General features: G+C 42.7%; 1 protein-coding gene across 1 annotated transcript in view; it reads left to right on the top strand.

The window, feature by feature from the left end:
• Positions 1-954: 954 nt before the first annotated feature.
• fastk (Fas-activated serine/threonine kinase) overlaps positions 955-17324 on the top strand; it is a 35267-nt gene continuing 18897 nt past the window's right edge. Inside the window, exons 1-5 of the mRNA XM_060932700.1 lie at positions 955-1545; positions 11768-12599; positions 13929-14402; positions 16397-16545; positions 16838-17054. Coding sequence (XP_060788683.1) covers positions 11810-12599; positions 13929-14402; positions 16397-16545; positions 16838-17054 — 1630 coding nt within the window. The 5' untranslated portion in view covers positions 955-1545; positions 11768-11809. The remainder of the gene's footprint in view (positions 1546-11767; positions 12600-13928; positions 14403-16396; positions 16546-16837; positions 17055-17324) is intronic.

Genomic DNA, 17324 nt, shown 5'->3' with positions numbered 1-17324 from the left:
CTAGATTAAAGTGTTGCTAATAACGGACACCAGTCAAGTGTTTGACATGGTTACGTGTGTGGAATGTTCACACGTTCTAAACCATTGGTTTAGAACGTGTCACATCACACATTTCACTACCAATTGTCCTAGCACAAGAAGGCATGTGGCAATATCTTGAATTTTCATTTGTGATTGTAAATGCACCAGAATTAGTCACTGACCAGTTTTCATCTAGTCCCTGGTAGGTTAATACATAAAATGTAATAACAAAGTCACAAACTCAAGGTCCATGGGCTATCAAAAGTCAAATAATGACAATAGTGCAATTGTGACGAGGGTGGGAAAAGTTGGGGGGCCCAAAATTCTAATCTTTCATGGGGCCCAAAATTTCTGGCGGCGCCCCTGTGTGTTGTAGACGTCGCGGACACGCGGCCCGTTATAAATTTGCTGTTACCAGAATGGCAATGATCAAGTCGTAATGTATTACTTAAGACTCTGTGTAATGTCATAGTAGTGTAGTACTATGGTAGTAAAGTCTTTTTGATGACTAGTACAACGTTCCGCTGGCGGGATTGTGCATATTATGGGGCTACGACAAGTTAAGCACACACACACACACCGATGACGTCACCTGCGCAACTTTGGTATTGGGCTTCCCCATCCAAAATGTTCAAACCCCCCCCCCCCCCCCCGCCCCGCCCGTCTTGTTTTTTTTTTTCGGGGGGTTTTTTTGGGGGACCTTTTTTTTGGGGGGGGGGGGGGGGGCGTTTTGGGTTTTTTTTCGCCCCCCCCGCGATGCCGCCCCGGGCGGCTGCCCGGTCGGACCGCCCCCAGGACCGCCCCTGAATGTACTGTACGCTCCCTGACTATTATGTCTGAACCCTGCAGTAACACATACAGTCCACACTTCGGCGCCAGCCTTCAGTTCCGTGACTCTGACGTGTTTCCGGTTTGCCAGTGTTGACTTCCGGGACGATGGCGGACACCGGGGCGGCGGATCGCAGTTGGCGAAGTGTAAGGAGCTCCTGGATCTGAATGGCCTGTGTGTGACATTACAGGACACATGTCAGCCGTGTCTCCCGCCGATAGTGGACTCTTTAGTCGCGGTGTCGGAGTCGGAGGTTTGGCGCTTGGCAGACCCACAGCTGCAGCTCCGCTCCCGGTGTGTGTTCGCAGCAGCTGTATTCTGACAGGCCGTGTTCGTGGAGCTCCTTTGGCGGACTGCTCAGCTCTCAGCCTGTCAGCTCTCCTCCTCCTCCACATCCTGCTCGGCTTTCTCTCATCCCCACACACACTGGCGCTTCCCAATCATAACCCGATCACGCGTTCTTTTATTGAACCGGTTACTGTCAATATTTAGCCAGCACGTTCCTACTTACTCAGAGAAATGGCTGTGGTTTGGGGATTGGAAATGACCTGATGGTGATTTTACTTTCTGAAACACGCCTTTTGTTGACAACGACGGATTCTCCGCGGCTGGATGAAACCTTTTACTCCTGTCTTATTGTGTCCCGGATGGCTTCAGACTCCATCTGCACCCTTGCGTTCAACTAAACTAAACATGTAAGTACATTTCTATACACCGATTACGTGATTTAAGACATAAAGATGGTGCATTGTGTCCTGTGGGCTTCTGATGAGAAGGTTATGAGTTCAAATCAAATCCCAACTTCTCCAGGCTGCCGCTTTTGGGGCAACAAGCTGAAGCGTCAACAGTTGGGTTAAATCCTGCCTTGGCTGTAAGTCACTTGGATGATGATGATTATGATAAATCCTCAGCAAAATAAATAAATGTAAACGTTGTTTGAGAAGGTGAGGCAGAAAATAATATGAAATGACCACCTTTGATTGATTGATTGATTGATTGCATTTCTGTTTTTGAGGAACACTAAACATCCAAAACAATCTCCTCATGCCTGGTTGTTCCTACCAACAAGTGTGTCTCACTTACTGTCAGGGCAAACGGAGGTGGTGTAGCAGAGTGAGCAGAATTCACCATTTGGTTTTATTTTAGTTTACCGATTATATGATTTAAGACATAAAGATAGTGCATTGTGTCCTGTGGGCTTCTGATGAGAAGGTTATGAGTTCAAATCCCAACTTCTCCAGGCTGCCACTGTTGGGGCAACAAGCTGAAGCGTCAACAGTTGGGTTAAATCCTGCCTCGGCTGTAAGTCACTTGGATGATGATGATTATGATAAATCCTCAGCGAAATAAGTAAATGTAAACGTTGTTTGAGAAGCTGAGGCAGAAAATAATATGAAATGACCACCTTTGATTGCATTTCTATTTTTGAGGAACACTAAACACCCAGGGCGGCACGGTGGTGTAGTGATTAGCGCTGTCGCCTCACAGCAAGAAGGTCCGGGTTCGAGCCCCGTGGCCGGCGAGGGCCTTTCTGTGCGGAGTTTGTATGTTCTCCCCGTGTCTGTGTGGGTTTCCTCCGGGTGCTCCGGTTTCCTCCACAGTCCAAAGACATGCAGGTTAGGCTAACTGGTGACTCTAAATTGACCGTAGGTGTGAATGTGAGTGTGAATGGTTGTCCATGTCTGTGTCAGACCTGTGATGACCTGGCGACTTGTCCAGGGTGTACCCCGCCTTTCGCCCGTAGTCAGCTGGGATAGGCTCCAGCTTGCCTGCGACCCTGTAGAACAGGATAAAGCGGCTAGAGATAATGAGATGAGACTAAACACCCAAAACAAACTCCTCATGCTTGGTTGTTCCTACCAACAAGTGTGTGTTACTTACCGTCAGGGCAAATGGAGGTAGTGTAGCAAAGTGAGCAGAATTCACCATTTGGTTTTATTTTAGTTTACCGATTACATGATTTAAGACATAAAGATGGTGCATTGTGTCCTGTGGGCTTCTGATGAGAAGGTTATGAGTTCAAATCCCAACTTCTCCAGGCTGCCACTTTTGGGGCAACAAGCTGAAGCGTCAACAGTTGGGTTAAATCCTGCCTCGGCTGTAAGTCACTTGGATGATGATGATGATGATGATGATTATGATAAATCCTCAGCAAAATAAGTAAATGTAAACGTTGTTTGAGAAGCTGAGGCAGAAAATAATATGAAATGACCACCTTTGATTGATTGATTGCATTTCTGTTTTTGAGGAACACTAAACACCCAAAACAATCTCCTCATGTCTGGTTGTTCCTACCAACAAGTGTATCTCACTTACTGTCAGGGCAAACGGAGGTGGTGTAGCAGAGTGAGCAGAATTCACCATTTGGTTTTATTTTATTTTACCGATAATCTGTTTTCTTTTCTTATCAACCTTTATGACACAAATATCAAGGAGGCAGAGTATACTAGGACGTTCACCAAAAAATAAATGTATCCAATTGTCTAGAGAGATGCAATCACGTCAAGGATCAGATTACATAAATTCAGACCAATTTTAACGCAATTTTGTCATGGCTGACAAATTTCCAATGTCGGGTCCGAATATGAACATCAGGAATGACGAACAGGTTTTATAGCGTGACATAATCGAAGAACAGCAACATGGCATCTGGGACACCCCGTAACACCTCACTGAAAGTCAAGCATGTCAGAATTTTTTGTGGCTACTGCCTCATAGAGGCGAAGCGAGGCAGTAGCTAATATGTCATCGTGTTGTAAGAATGAACGTAACAACAGCGCACTGCGTATACGCATAAGCATTACAATCCCCAGAACGGCGAATCGTGATCTCGCGATACGAACAGTTGATCTCGCGTTATCAAAAGTACACAAGAGCAAGTGGTGAAGCTGCTATGTCATCATGTTGTAAGAATGAGTGTAACAATAGCGAAACTTCATAACCAATCAGCACTTATCCTGATGAAGTTCGATTACCCGTTCTACTTCTTGATAAACTTCGGAACCAATCGGAACCAGAAACGAAATAAGAGAAACCTCGTTATAACTTCGTAGTATCGGAAGATAATCGGCAGATAAAAAGATCAACGTAATTCACCTCGTGGTTCGCCAAGGCTACTGATTCGATATCAAGTAAGTGGTGTTTATTTTAAGTAAATTTACCTTTTGATTATCACAGCTTTTGTTCAGTCCTTCTGAAAGGTCAAATAACTTTTGTGATTTTTTTTTTTTTTTAGCTTCTTGGCAGATATATTGAGAAGCCGATATCAAACTTCTGCTCATCTCATCTCATTATCTGTAGCCGCTTTATCCTGTTCTACAGGGTCGCAGACAAGCTGGAGCCTATCCCAGCTGACTATGGGTGAAAGGCGGGGTACACCCTGGACAAGTCGCCAGGTCATCACAGGGCTGACACATAGACACAGACAACCATTCACACTCACATTCACACCTACGCTCAATTTAGAGTCACCAGTTAACCTAACCTGCATGTCTTTGGACTGTGGGGGAAACCGGAGCACCCAGAGGAAACCCACGCGGACACGGGGAGAACATGCAAACTCCACACAGAAAGGCCCTCGCCGGCCACGGGGCTCGAACCCGGACCTCCTTGCTGTGAGGCGACAGCGCTAACCACTACACCACCGTGCCGCCCCAAACTTCTGCTATTCACTTGAATTTTGTTAATTAAATTTATTTTAGAGTCTTTATACTACACTTGTGAAACAAAATGTGCTCATTAGTACTAAATAATGCTTCTAAGACAATTCATGAACAAGTGATTTCTTAGTATTTTGAGAATATAGTTCACAGCGCTGTATTTTGAACAAAACACAGTAAACAAAATTGGTAACCAAAATACTACGAGCCCTGATGCTGCTCACAGCTTGGTGATGCTTGCAAGAGATGAGGCGAGTAGAATTGATAACGTGTGTATATGCTATACTTACTGTATGGACATGGTTTCAGAAAACTATTTTATTTATAAGCAGTAGCCACATGTACCCAGAGGGTACCTATTTTTATATTTTCTCGCCTAGTTTGACAAATCCTACGACGTTTTCCTTGATAGCCATGATGGACAGTTTCTTGTCCCTCCTCCTTGATGATATGCAAAGACCTGAATGATGATTGGTCGGGTCAAACGTAGCATTTCCAGTCTCCTGACCAAGATACAGCAAGAATTTATGACACTATGGTTGACTAATCTGACATGCTGACAAAAATATTGTGTAATCTGATCCTGGCATAAATATTACTTTACAGGCATTTAACGGATGCTCTTATCCAGAGCGACGTACAACATACCCAGAACAGCCTGGGGAGCAGTTGGGGGTTAGGTGCCTTGCTCGAGGGCACTTCAGCCATTCCTACTGGTCCAAGAAATCGAACCGGCGACCTTTTGGTCCCAAAGCTGCTTTTCTAACCTTTAGGCCATGGCTTCCCCAAGTTTAAAAAAAAAAGTTATGTTGACGAGGTGTAAAAACACACTGTCTAAGCATCTGTCATTTTAAGATATTGTATCCAGTGCACATGATAAACTTGGTAATAACCGGAGACTTTCATATGTAATATGTTAAAGCTGGACGTTATGGCAAATATCTCATCCAGATACTTGACTAAGATGTACTCTAACGCTACGTTCACACTGCAAGGCTTAATGCTCAATTCCGATTTTTTTGTGAAATCCGATTTTTTTGTGAGGTCGTTCACATTAACAAATATATGCGATTGTATGTGATCCTCAGTATGAACGAAAAGCGACCTAAAAGTGTTCCGCATGCGCATTGCAGGATACGACGACTTCACACGCAGTGAGCATGGCCAGTGTTTACGGAAGTAAAACCGCCCGGTTGCGGTATGACCCATCCAATCTAGCTTGAATAGCTGCATCCCCCCAAATGGAAATCAGCTCCCTAACCTCTGCGTCCTTCCATTGAGAAGATTCAGAACCTTCACAGCCCGAAGCGTCCCTCGCATTGATGCTGCCAGCAAACCAACCCCAACCCCGATATGCCTGTCAAACTTGTTGTTAGTAACCATAGCAACCAAGCTTCGAGCTCGCAACCTGTGCAGTCTGCGCAGCTCAACCAACCGAATATCAGTCTTTGTTTTGTTTTATGTGAATTGTTGCAACTATGTATACACTGCTGTGCACCTCAATAAACCGAATGGTAATTAGTCTTTTGATTTTTCCGTGAGGTTTGCCTTATGCAAAGAAAGACAGCATAGACATTTTTTCCTCCCTATAAGTGGGGGGGACCGAACGAGGTGAATTTAAATCTGGGTGGGACGAGTCCCACCCTCTATCTGCGCCCGTGATTATGCGCCATGTTGTTGTAACTTTTTTTGAGAGACCCGCCGCCTACTTCAGCGCAGAATAGTGACGTTTGTGGCTTGTTGATGACGTGTAAGTCGGATGAATGCGACCTGGCGGTTCAGACTGAAGTCGCATATGAAAAGAGCGAATAGGAATCGGAATTAGGACCACATATCCAAACGGCCTGGGTCGGATTTGAAAAAATCGGATCTGTGTCGTTCATATTGTCAATAAAAGATCGGATACAGATCACATATGGGCGAAAAGATCGGATTTGAGTCACTTCAGCCTGCAGTGTGAACGTAGCCTAAGACAGGGGTTTTCAAAGTGTGGGAGAGTCAGCGCCCCCCCCCCCCCCCCCCCCCAGAGAGCAAATAAACAACAGCGCCCCCTTACAATTTTTGCTGTTGCTGTACTTAATGTTCCATTCGTATTTAAAAAAATGGTTGTTGTACACATTTTTCTTTTTTTCTTTTACACATTTTAAACATCTGTGCTTTTTTAAAACATCTTTTTTTACATATTTTAAACATCTGTGCTTTTTTTAAAACATCTTTTTTACACATTTTAAACATCTGTGCTTTTTTAAAAACATCTTTTTTTTTTACACATTTTAAACATCTGTGCTTTTTTTTTTTACATCTTGTTTTATACATTTTAAACATCTCATAGCATCGTTAGCTAGCACCTCTTGGCAGACAACACACTGTGGCAGTGGAGCATCTTCAGATCCAGTCCATGAAAATCCAAACTTTAAATAATCATGGTCATACTTCCTTCTATTTTTGCTTGGCCCAGACTCTGTCTCCTCACTCACTGTAGCTTTAGGTACTAAAAATCGATCCATTTTGTCTCTGGCAAAGGCTAGCTGAAGTTCACTAAATGTCCGCAATAGTAACTTATTCTGGTTTATTTTCCCTCACGTTGTGCCCCCCCCTGAAGAACTCTGGCGCCCCCTAGGGGAGGCACGCCCCACACTTTGAAAAGCCCTGGTCTACTGAAACCTTGTTCGCTCTTTCAGCATGAAAAGAATAGGTGAAAAATAGGTACCCTATGGGTACATGTGGCTACTGCTTAAAAATAAAATTGTTTTCTGATCCCATGTCCATACAGTAAATATAGCATATATATATTATTTACTCTATGAGGCAGTAGCCACAAAAATTAAGCGTAATCCAAAAATGAACAATTTAAAAATCACAGACGTAAAATATGCCAAGTATCTGTACTTTATATTATTGTACTCTTACCTCTTACAGTTTTCAAAACTGAAACCTCCAAACCGAGGCTGACACACACACGCTGTCACCATGACCCAAACTCTTATTTCCCGGAAATGGCCCGGCGTTAGAGCTCAGTGGTCTCAATACTGTTTTCGACAACTTCCTGTAACAATTCGGAAGTGCGTCACATCTACATCACACATAGGACGCACTGCCCTCTATCTGCGCCCGTGATTATGCGCCATGTTGTTGTAACTTTTTTTGAGAGACCCGCCGCCTACTTCAGCGCAGAATAGTGACGTTTGTGGCTTGTTGATGACGTGTAAGTCGGATGAATGCGACCTGGCGGTTCAGACTGAAGTCGCATATGAAAAGAGCGAATAGGAATCGGAATTAGGACCACATATCCAAACGGCCTGGGTCGGATTTGAAAAAATCGGATCTGTGTCGTTCATATTGTCAATAAAAGATCGGATACAGATCACATATGGGCGAAAAGATCGGATTTGAGTCACTTCAGCCTGCAGTGTGAACGTAGCCTAAGACAGGGGTTTTCAAAGTGTGGGAGAGTCAGCGCCCCCCCCCCCCCCCCCCCCCCCCCCCCCAGAGAGCAAATAAACAACAGCGCCCCCCTTACAATTTTTGCTGTTGCTGTACTTAATGTTCCATTCGTATTTAAAAAAATGGTTGTTGTACACATTTTTCTTTTTTTCTTTTACACATTTTAAACATCTGTGCTTTTTTAAAACATCTTTTTTTACATATTTTAAACATCTGTGCTTTTTTTAAAACATCTTTTTTACACATTTTAAACATCTGTGCTTTTTTAAAAACATCTTTTTTTTTTTACACATTTTAAACATCTGTGCTTTTTTTAAAACTTTTTTTTTTACATATTTTAAACGTCTGCTTTTTTAAAACATCTTTTTTTACACATTTTAAACATCTGTGCTTTTTTAAAACATCTTTTTTTACACATTTTAAACAAATGTGCTTTTTTAAACCATTTTTTTAAACATCTTGTTTTACACATTTTAAACATCTGTGCTTTTTTAAACCATTTTTTTAAACATCTTGTTTTACACATTTTAAACATCTGTGCTTTTTTAAAACATCTTTTTTTTACACATTTTAAACATCTGTGCTTTTTTTTTTTTTACATCTTGTTTTACACATTTTAAACATCTCATAGCATCATTAGCTAGCACCTCTCGGCAGACAACACACTGTGGCAGTGGAGCATCTTCAGATCCAGTCCATGAAAATCCAAACTTTAAATAATCGTGGTCATACTTCCTGCTTTTTTTGCTTGGCCCAGACTCTGTCTCCTCACTCACTGTAGCTTTAGGTACTAAAAATCGATCCATTTTGTCTCTGGCAAAGGCTAGCTGAAGTTCGCTAAATGTCCGCAATAGTAACTTATTCTGGTTTATTTTTCCTCACGTTGCGCCCCCCCCCCCGAAGAACTCTGGCGCCCCCTAGAGGAGGCGCGCCCCACACTTTGAAAAGCCCTGCTCTATGGTGAGTTCATTATGCTTTTCTGAGGTTTTTAATTTATTTCACATGGAGGAGGAGAATTTTAACATCCGGTCAGCTCCTCGTTATTGCAGGATCTTGTATTCAGTCAGTGTTATTACAGAACTGACGATATCCATGGGATCACAGGGAAGCCTGTCATGAGGTCAGTGATCACAATATTGCTATTACGTTGTCACGTTGCCTGGCCGTAAAATGTTTGATGACTACTTCGACAATGTTCATGCCAGATCAGCCACCAGAGATACAGTACCCTTATTCATAGGAACCCTTGCTAAAGATTTCAGCTTCCTGGCTTTCCTTGTGTTGTAATATTATTTAATTCTGTGCAGTGCTACGCTATTGTGTGTATAGTTGCACATTATTTAATACCATAGCACATTTTTTTAAGAAGTGTTTGTAGATGGTTTGTATGCCACATATGCAAATTGTGACATCTTTGAAGTTGTTGATAATCACAATTCAGTGAATTTCAAGTGGGAACATATGATTTGGGTTCCTTGAATTTCTTTCTTGATTATGGAGTGAAGCTTACACTAGGAATCACCCTGTCCGTCTGTCTGTCCATGTGTCTTGTAAGCGCAACTCCTCCTAAACAGTTTGATGGATTTTGATGAAACTTTACACAGTTGTGGTATAGCACCTGAAGATGTGCATGAAGGAAAATAATCCTGAACCAAGGTCTTAGATACTTATTTTCTTACATACGTCATTATCTGGTGATGTGGCTGGTGTTCCACTCCATGAAATTGTACCAAATGGATTTAGACCCCATACAGTGGGGAAAATAAGTATTTGATACACTGCCGATTTTGCAAGTTTTCCCACTTACAAAGAATGGAGAGGTCTGTAATTTTTATCGTAGGTACACTTCAACTGTGAGAGACAGAATCTGGGGGCGTCGTGGCTCAGGTGGTTAAGGCGCCATACCATGAATGCGGGCGACCCGGGTTCGATTCCGGCCCAAGGTCATTTCCCGATCCCTTCCCGTCTCTCTCTCTCCCGCTCATTTCCTGTCTCTACACTGTCCTATCCAATAAAGGTGCAAAAAGCCCAAAAAAAATCTTTAAAAAAAAAAAAAAACTGTGAGAGACAGAATCTAAAAAAAAAAAATCCAGAAAATCACATTGTATGATTTTTAAATAATTAATTTGCATTTTATTGCATGAAATAAGTATTTGATACAGTAGAAAAACAGAACTTAATATTTGGTACAGAAACCTTTGTTTACAGTTACAGAGGTCAGATGTTTCCTGTAGTTCTTGACCAGGTTTGCACGCACTGCAGCAGGGATTTTGGCCCACTTCTCCATACAGATCTTCTCCAGATCTTTCAGGTTTCGGGGCTGTCGCTGGGCAACACGGAGTTTCGGCTCCCTCCAAAGATTTTCTATTGGGTTCAGGTCTGGAGACTGGCTAGGCCACTCCAGGACCTTGAAATGCTTCTTATGGAGCCACCCCTTAGTTGCCCTGGCTGTGTGTTTCATGCTGGCAGACCCAGCCACGACCCATCTTCAATGCTCTTACTGAGGGAAGGAGGTTGTTGCCCAAAATCTCACAATACATGGCCCCATCCATCCTCCCCTCAATACGGTGCAGTCGTCCTGTCCCCTTTGCAGAAAAGCACCCCCAAAGTATGATGTTTCCACCCCCATGTTTCACAGTTGGGATGGTGTTCTTGGGGTTGTACTCATCCTTCTTCTTCCTCCAAACATGGCGAGTGGAGTTTATACCAAAAAGCTCTATTTTGGTCTCATCTGACCACATGACTTTCTCCCATGCCTCCTCTGGATCATCCAGATGGTCAGTGGCAAACTTCAGACAGGCCTGGACATATGCTAGCTTGAGTAGGGGGACCTTGCGCGCGCTGCAGGATTTTAATCCATGACAGCGTAGTGTGTTACTAATGGTAATCTTTGAGACTGTGGTCCCAGCTCTCTTCAGGTCATTGACCAGGTCCTCCCATGTAGTTCTGGGCTGATCCCTCACTTTTCTCATGATCATTGATACCCCACAAGGCGAGATCTTGCATGGAGCCCCAGGCCAAGGAAGATTGACGGTCATCTTGAGTTTCTTCCATTTTCTAATAATTGCGCCAACAGTTGTTGCCTTCTCACCAAGCTGCTTGCCTATTGTCCTGTAGCCCATCCCAGCCTTGTCCCTGGTGTCCTTAGACAGCTCTTTGGTCTTGCCCATGGTGGAGAGGTTGGAGTCTGATTGAGTGAGTGTGTGGACAGGTGTCTTTTATACAGGTAATGAGTTCAAACAGGTGCAGTTAATACAGGTAATGAGTGGAGAATAGGAGGGCTTCTTAAAGAAAAGCTAACAGGTCTGTGAGAGCCAGAATTCTTGCTGGTTGGTAGGTGATCAAATACTTATTTCATGCAATACAATACAAATTAATTATTTAAAAATCATACAATGTGATTTTCTGGACTTTTTTTTTTTTTTAGATTCTGTCTCTCACAGTTGAAGTGTACTTACGATAAAAATTACAGACCTCTCCATTCTTTGCAAGTGGGAAAACTTGCAAAATCGGCAGTGTATCAAATACTTATTTTCCCCGCTGTATATTAGCAAGATGAATGACTAGTAGGAATTTGAATCATGGTGTTGCAGGGGTATCGTTTTTTAAGTTCACACACAGTTCCGGTTGACAAACTTTGTTGCAAGCAGGGGGTATTCTGTAGTGAGTTTACTCACAGTTCTAGTATATTCTGTTTAAGAATTGTGTAAAAACATGAGTGATTTAATATGGTCTGGAGTGATTTGTGAATGTGTCTTGTAACATTTGTGTTTTTAAAAACTAATACAGTAATACTGGTTCTTTCTGGTTTTAGGTGTATAGCATTGAGATTTAGTGTTGAATCACCCCATATACCATGCTGGCATTGCCCTCTCGCCTGGGTCTCTTAACCTGCGGAAGATTTTCCTTTCCTGCACAGCCTTCCCACCTTCTGGCTCCAGGCGCTCTTGCCAGCATGTATGCCACGCGCCTGTACAGCGGTGGAGGGGGAAAGCCTGGTCGCCGCCTTGGCCTGATGGGGGGAGGGCAAACCATGCTGGAGAATCATCACCACCCTCTCGCCCCTCATCACCCCCACATCCCGCCTCCTCAGAATTTCCCTCCTCCGCTCTACCAGGGCCGTATGGATGCCCACCGAACCTACTACCAGCCCCACCAGCACTACCACACACACCCCCAGGTCCCCCACCTCCCCCCTCCACACTACCAGCCCCACGCCCACATGCACCACAGCAAAAAGAAGACCTGGAACTTCATTCACGAGAAGATGAGCTACGACACCTTCTTCACCATGAAGCGACTGATTGACCGCTCGCGCAGCGTAGACGAGGTGCTCCGCTGGGTCACTCAGAACCCGGGGAAGATCTCGCACAACCACTACCCTATCGCCTTACAGAAAATTGGCCAGCTCCTTGCACTCCAGCAGGCTGGAGCGATTGGAAGTGGAGGAGGGAGCCTAGGGAGCAGTGGGGTGACTGCTGAGGGAGCATTGTCGTCACCTCCTGCTGTAGCCTCAGGTGATGGTGCAGCCCGACAGATTCTGGATCACCCAGACTTCCAGACCCTCTGTGACGCCATTGTTAATGACTGCTCCAAGTTTGACAACTTTAGCATCGTCAACTGCCTTTACGCCGTAGCTGCACTTGGTAAGTCAGATGATTTAAGAGTACTTTTACTTTAGTTGTGTTTGAGAGTTCTGAGAGGATTTGAGAGGATTTTTACTTTAGGTATACTTGAAGGTACTGAGAAGATTTGAGAGTACTTTTACTTTTGGTGAACTGGAGGGTACTGAGAGGATTTGAGAGTACTTTTACTTTTGGTGAACTGGAGGGTACTGAGAGGATTTGAGAGTACTTTTACTTTTGGTGAACTGGAGGGTACTGAGAGGATTTGAGAGTACTTTTACTTTTGGTGAACTGGAGGGTACTGAGAGGATTTGAGAGTACTTTTACTTTTGGTGAACTGGAGGGTACTGAGAGGATTTGAGAATACTTTTACTTTAGGTATACTTGAAGGTACTGAGAGGATTTGAGAGTACTTTTACTTTTGGTGAACTGGAGGGTACTGAGAGGATTTGAGAGTACTTTTACTTTTGGTGAACTGGAGGGTACTGAGAGGATTTGAGAGTACTTTTACTTTTGGTGAACTGGAGGGTACTGAGAGGATTTGAGAGTACTTTTACTTTTGGTGAACTGGAGGGTACTGAGAGGATTTGAGAGTACTTTTACTTTTGGTGAACTGGAGGGTACTGAGAGGATTTGAGAATACTTTTACTTTAGGTATACTTGAAGGTACTGAGAGGATTTGAGAGTACTTTTACTTTTGGTGAACTGGAGGGTACTGAGAGGATTTGAGAGTACTTTTTACTTTTGGTGAACTGGAGGGTACTGAGAGGATTTGAGAGTACTTTTTACTTTTGGTATACTTGAAGGTACTGAGAGGATTTGAGAGTACTTTTACTTTTGGTGAACTGGAGGGTACTGAGAGGATTTGAGAGTACTTTTACTTTTGGTGAACTGGAGGGCACTGAGAGGATTTGAGAGTACTTTTACTTTTGGTGAACTGGAGGGTACTGAGAGGATTTGAGAGTACTTTTTTACTTTTGGTGAACTGGAGGGTACTGAGAGGATTTGAGAGTACTTTTACTTTTGTTCAGGTTTTTTTTACCCTTTTACTATATGATAAAGACATTCTTTAGAATATTTCAGTGTGTATTTATAGCATAAGAAACTGGCATGATTTGTTGAACTGGTTAGAGTCATACAACACACAAAGCAGATTTCTTTACAGCTCCATTGCATTACAATTGCTTTTTAAAATTACAGTAATTCACTCTGGGAATAATACTGAATAATGTCTCACTCAAGCTTCAGTGACTAATCTTAACCTGATATTTGACAAAGTTTTATGTTGGTCCAGCACAGCTTTAGGTGATGAGGATATTTCCAGCTGACTATAGCTGTCTGTTCCTTTAGGGCTGCCCAGTGATTCTCGGATAGTGCAGGTGCTGGAGGAGGAGTCGCAGGGCCGCCTGTCGCAGTTCAACCAGAAGGACATCTCCATGGTTTTCAGCAGCTGCATGAAGCTGCACCCATCCAGCCAGCACCCGCTCATCGAGTCATGTCTGGCAGGCTTGGAGAAGAACATTGAGCGTGAGCGTCACCCACAGACACTGTTCCTGCTGCTCTCTTACTACCGCACCAAGTGGCGTGCACTGCAGGTGGCCGACAATGCCTCATCAGAACAGCTTGTGGTCGACCGCAAGATCCTGCGCCTGGTCAAACACACACTGGCCAGTGTCAGCTGCGTACGTGACCATGAAATGACCTTACTGGACGAGATGCTGGCAGCGTGTGCCCGTGAGGCCAGCAACAAGAGCCTTGAGCTCATCTTTAGCTCTCACCTCTTCTACCAGAACAGGCAGGAGAAGTTTGTGAGCAGTCTGGCTGGTGAGTATGACCACTTCTGAAAGAAATAGAGCTTAATAGGAGTTTCCTTATGTTAGATCTTGTCTCTTTTGAGTCAGTGAGACTTCAAGCTTGTGGCGATAGTCATGTTTTTTGCAGCAGCTGTTTAGATTAGCTTAGTTACTTCTTCTAGTTATGGTGTCGTATTGTAAAAAAATTGGACATGGACGCATATCCAGAATATTTATTAGTTTGTAGAGGGTGTAGAATACATATATGTTATTTACCAGCTGGGAGGTCTGTATTGTGAAATACCGTGACCGAGGTCTTGAAAGTATTGACCGAGGCCCTCTGGGCCGAGGTCAGTATTCAAGGCTGAGGTCACGGTATTTCACCATATGGACCGACCTTAAGCTGATAAATAATATTTTTTTTTTCTTTACCAAATTCTAACAGAAAACGAGAGCGCCCGAAAGGGAAAACCGAGCCGAGCCGCCATTTTGAATCCTCATTCACAGGTTTTTAGCTTTCTCCTGAAATGTTTTATTTTATTTCTTCTTCCTCAGGGTAGGAAAACTCGCTTTCGCTGTGAACACTGTCGTTATCGCTATCCATGCTGTAAAATTAATGCTATTCTTCTGAGAAATGCTGGCAAAAATTTATAAGATTTTTGAAACTCTTATAAATAAATCTTATTTAAAAAAAAAAAAAGATAAATGTTGACAAAAAAATGCTACTATGTTGTTTGTTTGTGAACAAGCGAGTTGCTAGAGGTCCATAACTGGGGTCCATAACCGGGGTCCGTACCATAGGATACGGACCCACTCGCCAGCCAATCAGAACACAGGATTTGGACCATGAAAAAAATAAGAAATATTGTACGTATTTTAAAAGTGGTGTGTGATTTCCAAGATGTCACACAGTTGCGCGAAGATATGAAGTTTATCTTCAAGAGATGAATATATTCACGAGTGAGCAAAGCAAATTAGTGAAAATATTTTCAACACGAATAAATAAACTTCATATCTTTGCTCCACCATGTAATGTTCTTTTATATTATATGGACACATCTGCAAAAAAAAAAAATGCAAGTTAATCAGAAGAATTTTAATTTTGAAACAGTTCGCCATTTTGACAACGCACGTCAAGTCAGCGTGAAAACACCGGGAGTGATGTCATCAGAGTGAAATATCAGGAATTATTATATCCACATTCACTGGATATGAGCAATCGCGCGCTTTGATTGGCTACTCTACTACTAGGCTGTCCGCTCGTATATCGTAAGTAAAGCAAAACAAAATAGCAGAGCGTGTTGCTGAACCAACCGAGGACAAAATAAAAACTCAACTCGAAAACAAAACCCCAAAAAAACAAAAAAAAGGAACAAAATATGGAATAAAGGATTTGACAGTAAGAATATATATTTTTATTTATTTTTGAAGAAGTATTTATTAGCATTTTTCACAAATTGCTTGTTATCTTGCCGGTTCGTTTACATTCTAAGCGGAAATGACTTTGTCGGCCGTTTTGTATAAAATTTTTATTTATCAAATTTGCAAAAAAATACAAATGCTGTGTTTCTCAAAATCCAGTGAATGTGGACAGAATAAAATAATTATTCCACTCAATCTCGTCATACATGGCTTATAGCTAACTCGGCACTACGCAACTCGTCGGCGATCAGCTCACGTACGACTCGATTTCGTGGAATAACTGTTAAATATGCCACTCAGATGTGCGATGTATTTCATATGAAAAATGCAAGTTTTTCCAACACGAGAAGATAAACTTCATATCTTCAAGCCAACGTGTGATTTTCTTTATATTATATAGACACATTCACAAACAAAGTCCCCAAATTTATCAAAACAGTTCATGGATTTCCTCATGAGTGACAGAGATTTATGTCACATTTTGGTTCTCCATGTCCCGGATGTAGCTCATGTGAAATACACTACTCGTATTTTTCATAGTAAAACACGTGTGTGTGTGTGTGTGTGTGTGTGTGTGAATGGCCTTGTCTTTTATTCTACTAGAGGAGCTGCCTAAAAAGGTCGACAGTATCACTCCTTACACCATGGCTCTTATTGCAAAGTATATCGCACGCCATCGTCTCAGAGAAACACAACTACTGGACACCATTGCAGAATTCCTGGTCAAGAAGGGCGAGTACTTGGATAGCAAGGTGAGAAGGGAAAATATTAATATGAAGCTATCTAAGGGGATGGGAATCGTTTGGCTTACAGCGAATGGATTTGATTATAATTCATTGATTTTTGTATTTGATTCAAAAGAAGGATTTGAATCAGTACAGTACTGTGATTTGATTCACTAATTCAATTTTTTTTCCAGAACTATTATAATCCATCTAATTTCTGAAAGAGATCCCCTCATATTTTTGTGTTCTTTCCATTTTTAGGATTTGAAATATATTTTTGGACATTGTGACATTTATGTTACGCGGCTGTTTTGTCCAGGTGATCCAGAAGCTCGTGTTCCCTTTCAGCCGCATGAGTTATCGGCCAGCTAACGAGACTCAGTTCTTCTCTAAGCTGGAAATGGTGCTGGAGCTGAAGGCTCTGAGCTCACCGCTGGCTACTGTCAACATCCTCATGTCCCTCTTCCAGCTGGGACACTTTCCTAGCCTGGTACTGCACCGGGTCTTCTCACCCTCCTTTATCAGCAACGTCACTAGTGAGTCCATCGCCTTCCAAATCTCTACATTAGCCTGCTATATTGAACTAGAGCGTCGACTACAATTATTGACACCTGAACGATCTTTGGGCTGTTGCAAAAGTAGAAAAGATTTTCAATACGTAAATTGTGCATGAATAATTACTCAAACTTCCACTGGAAAAAAATGAGTTGATTCCCGATTACGTAGCGTATCAGATCACGTGACACCGTTCCACAATTATCGACACATTTGTCCACAGTTGTCAACATCGTTCCACAATTATCAAC

The sequence above is a fragment of the Neoarius graeffei genome, chromosome 1, assembly GCF_027579695.1.
Source record: "Neoarius graeffei isolate fNeoGra1 chromosome 1, fNeoGra1.pri, whole genome shotgun sequence".
NCBI lineage: Eukaryota > Metazoa > Chordata > Actinopteri > Siluriformes > Ariidae > Neoarius > Neoarius graeffei.
The sequence above is the reverse complement of the archived record's forward strand: the minus strand, read 5'-3'. Positions and strand labels throughout refer to the sequence as shown.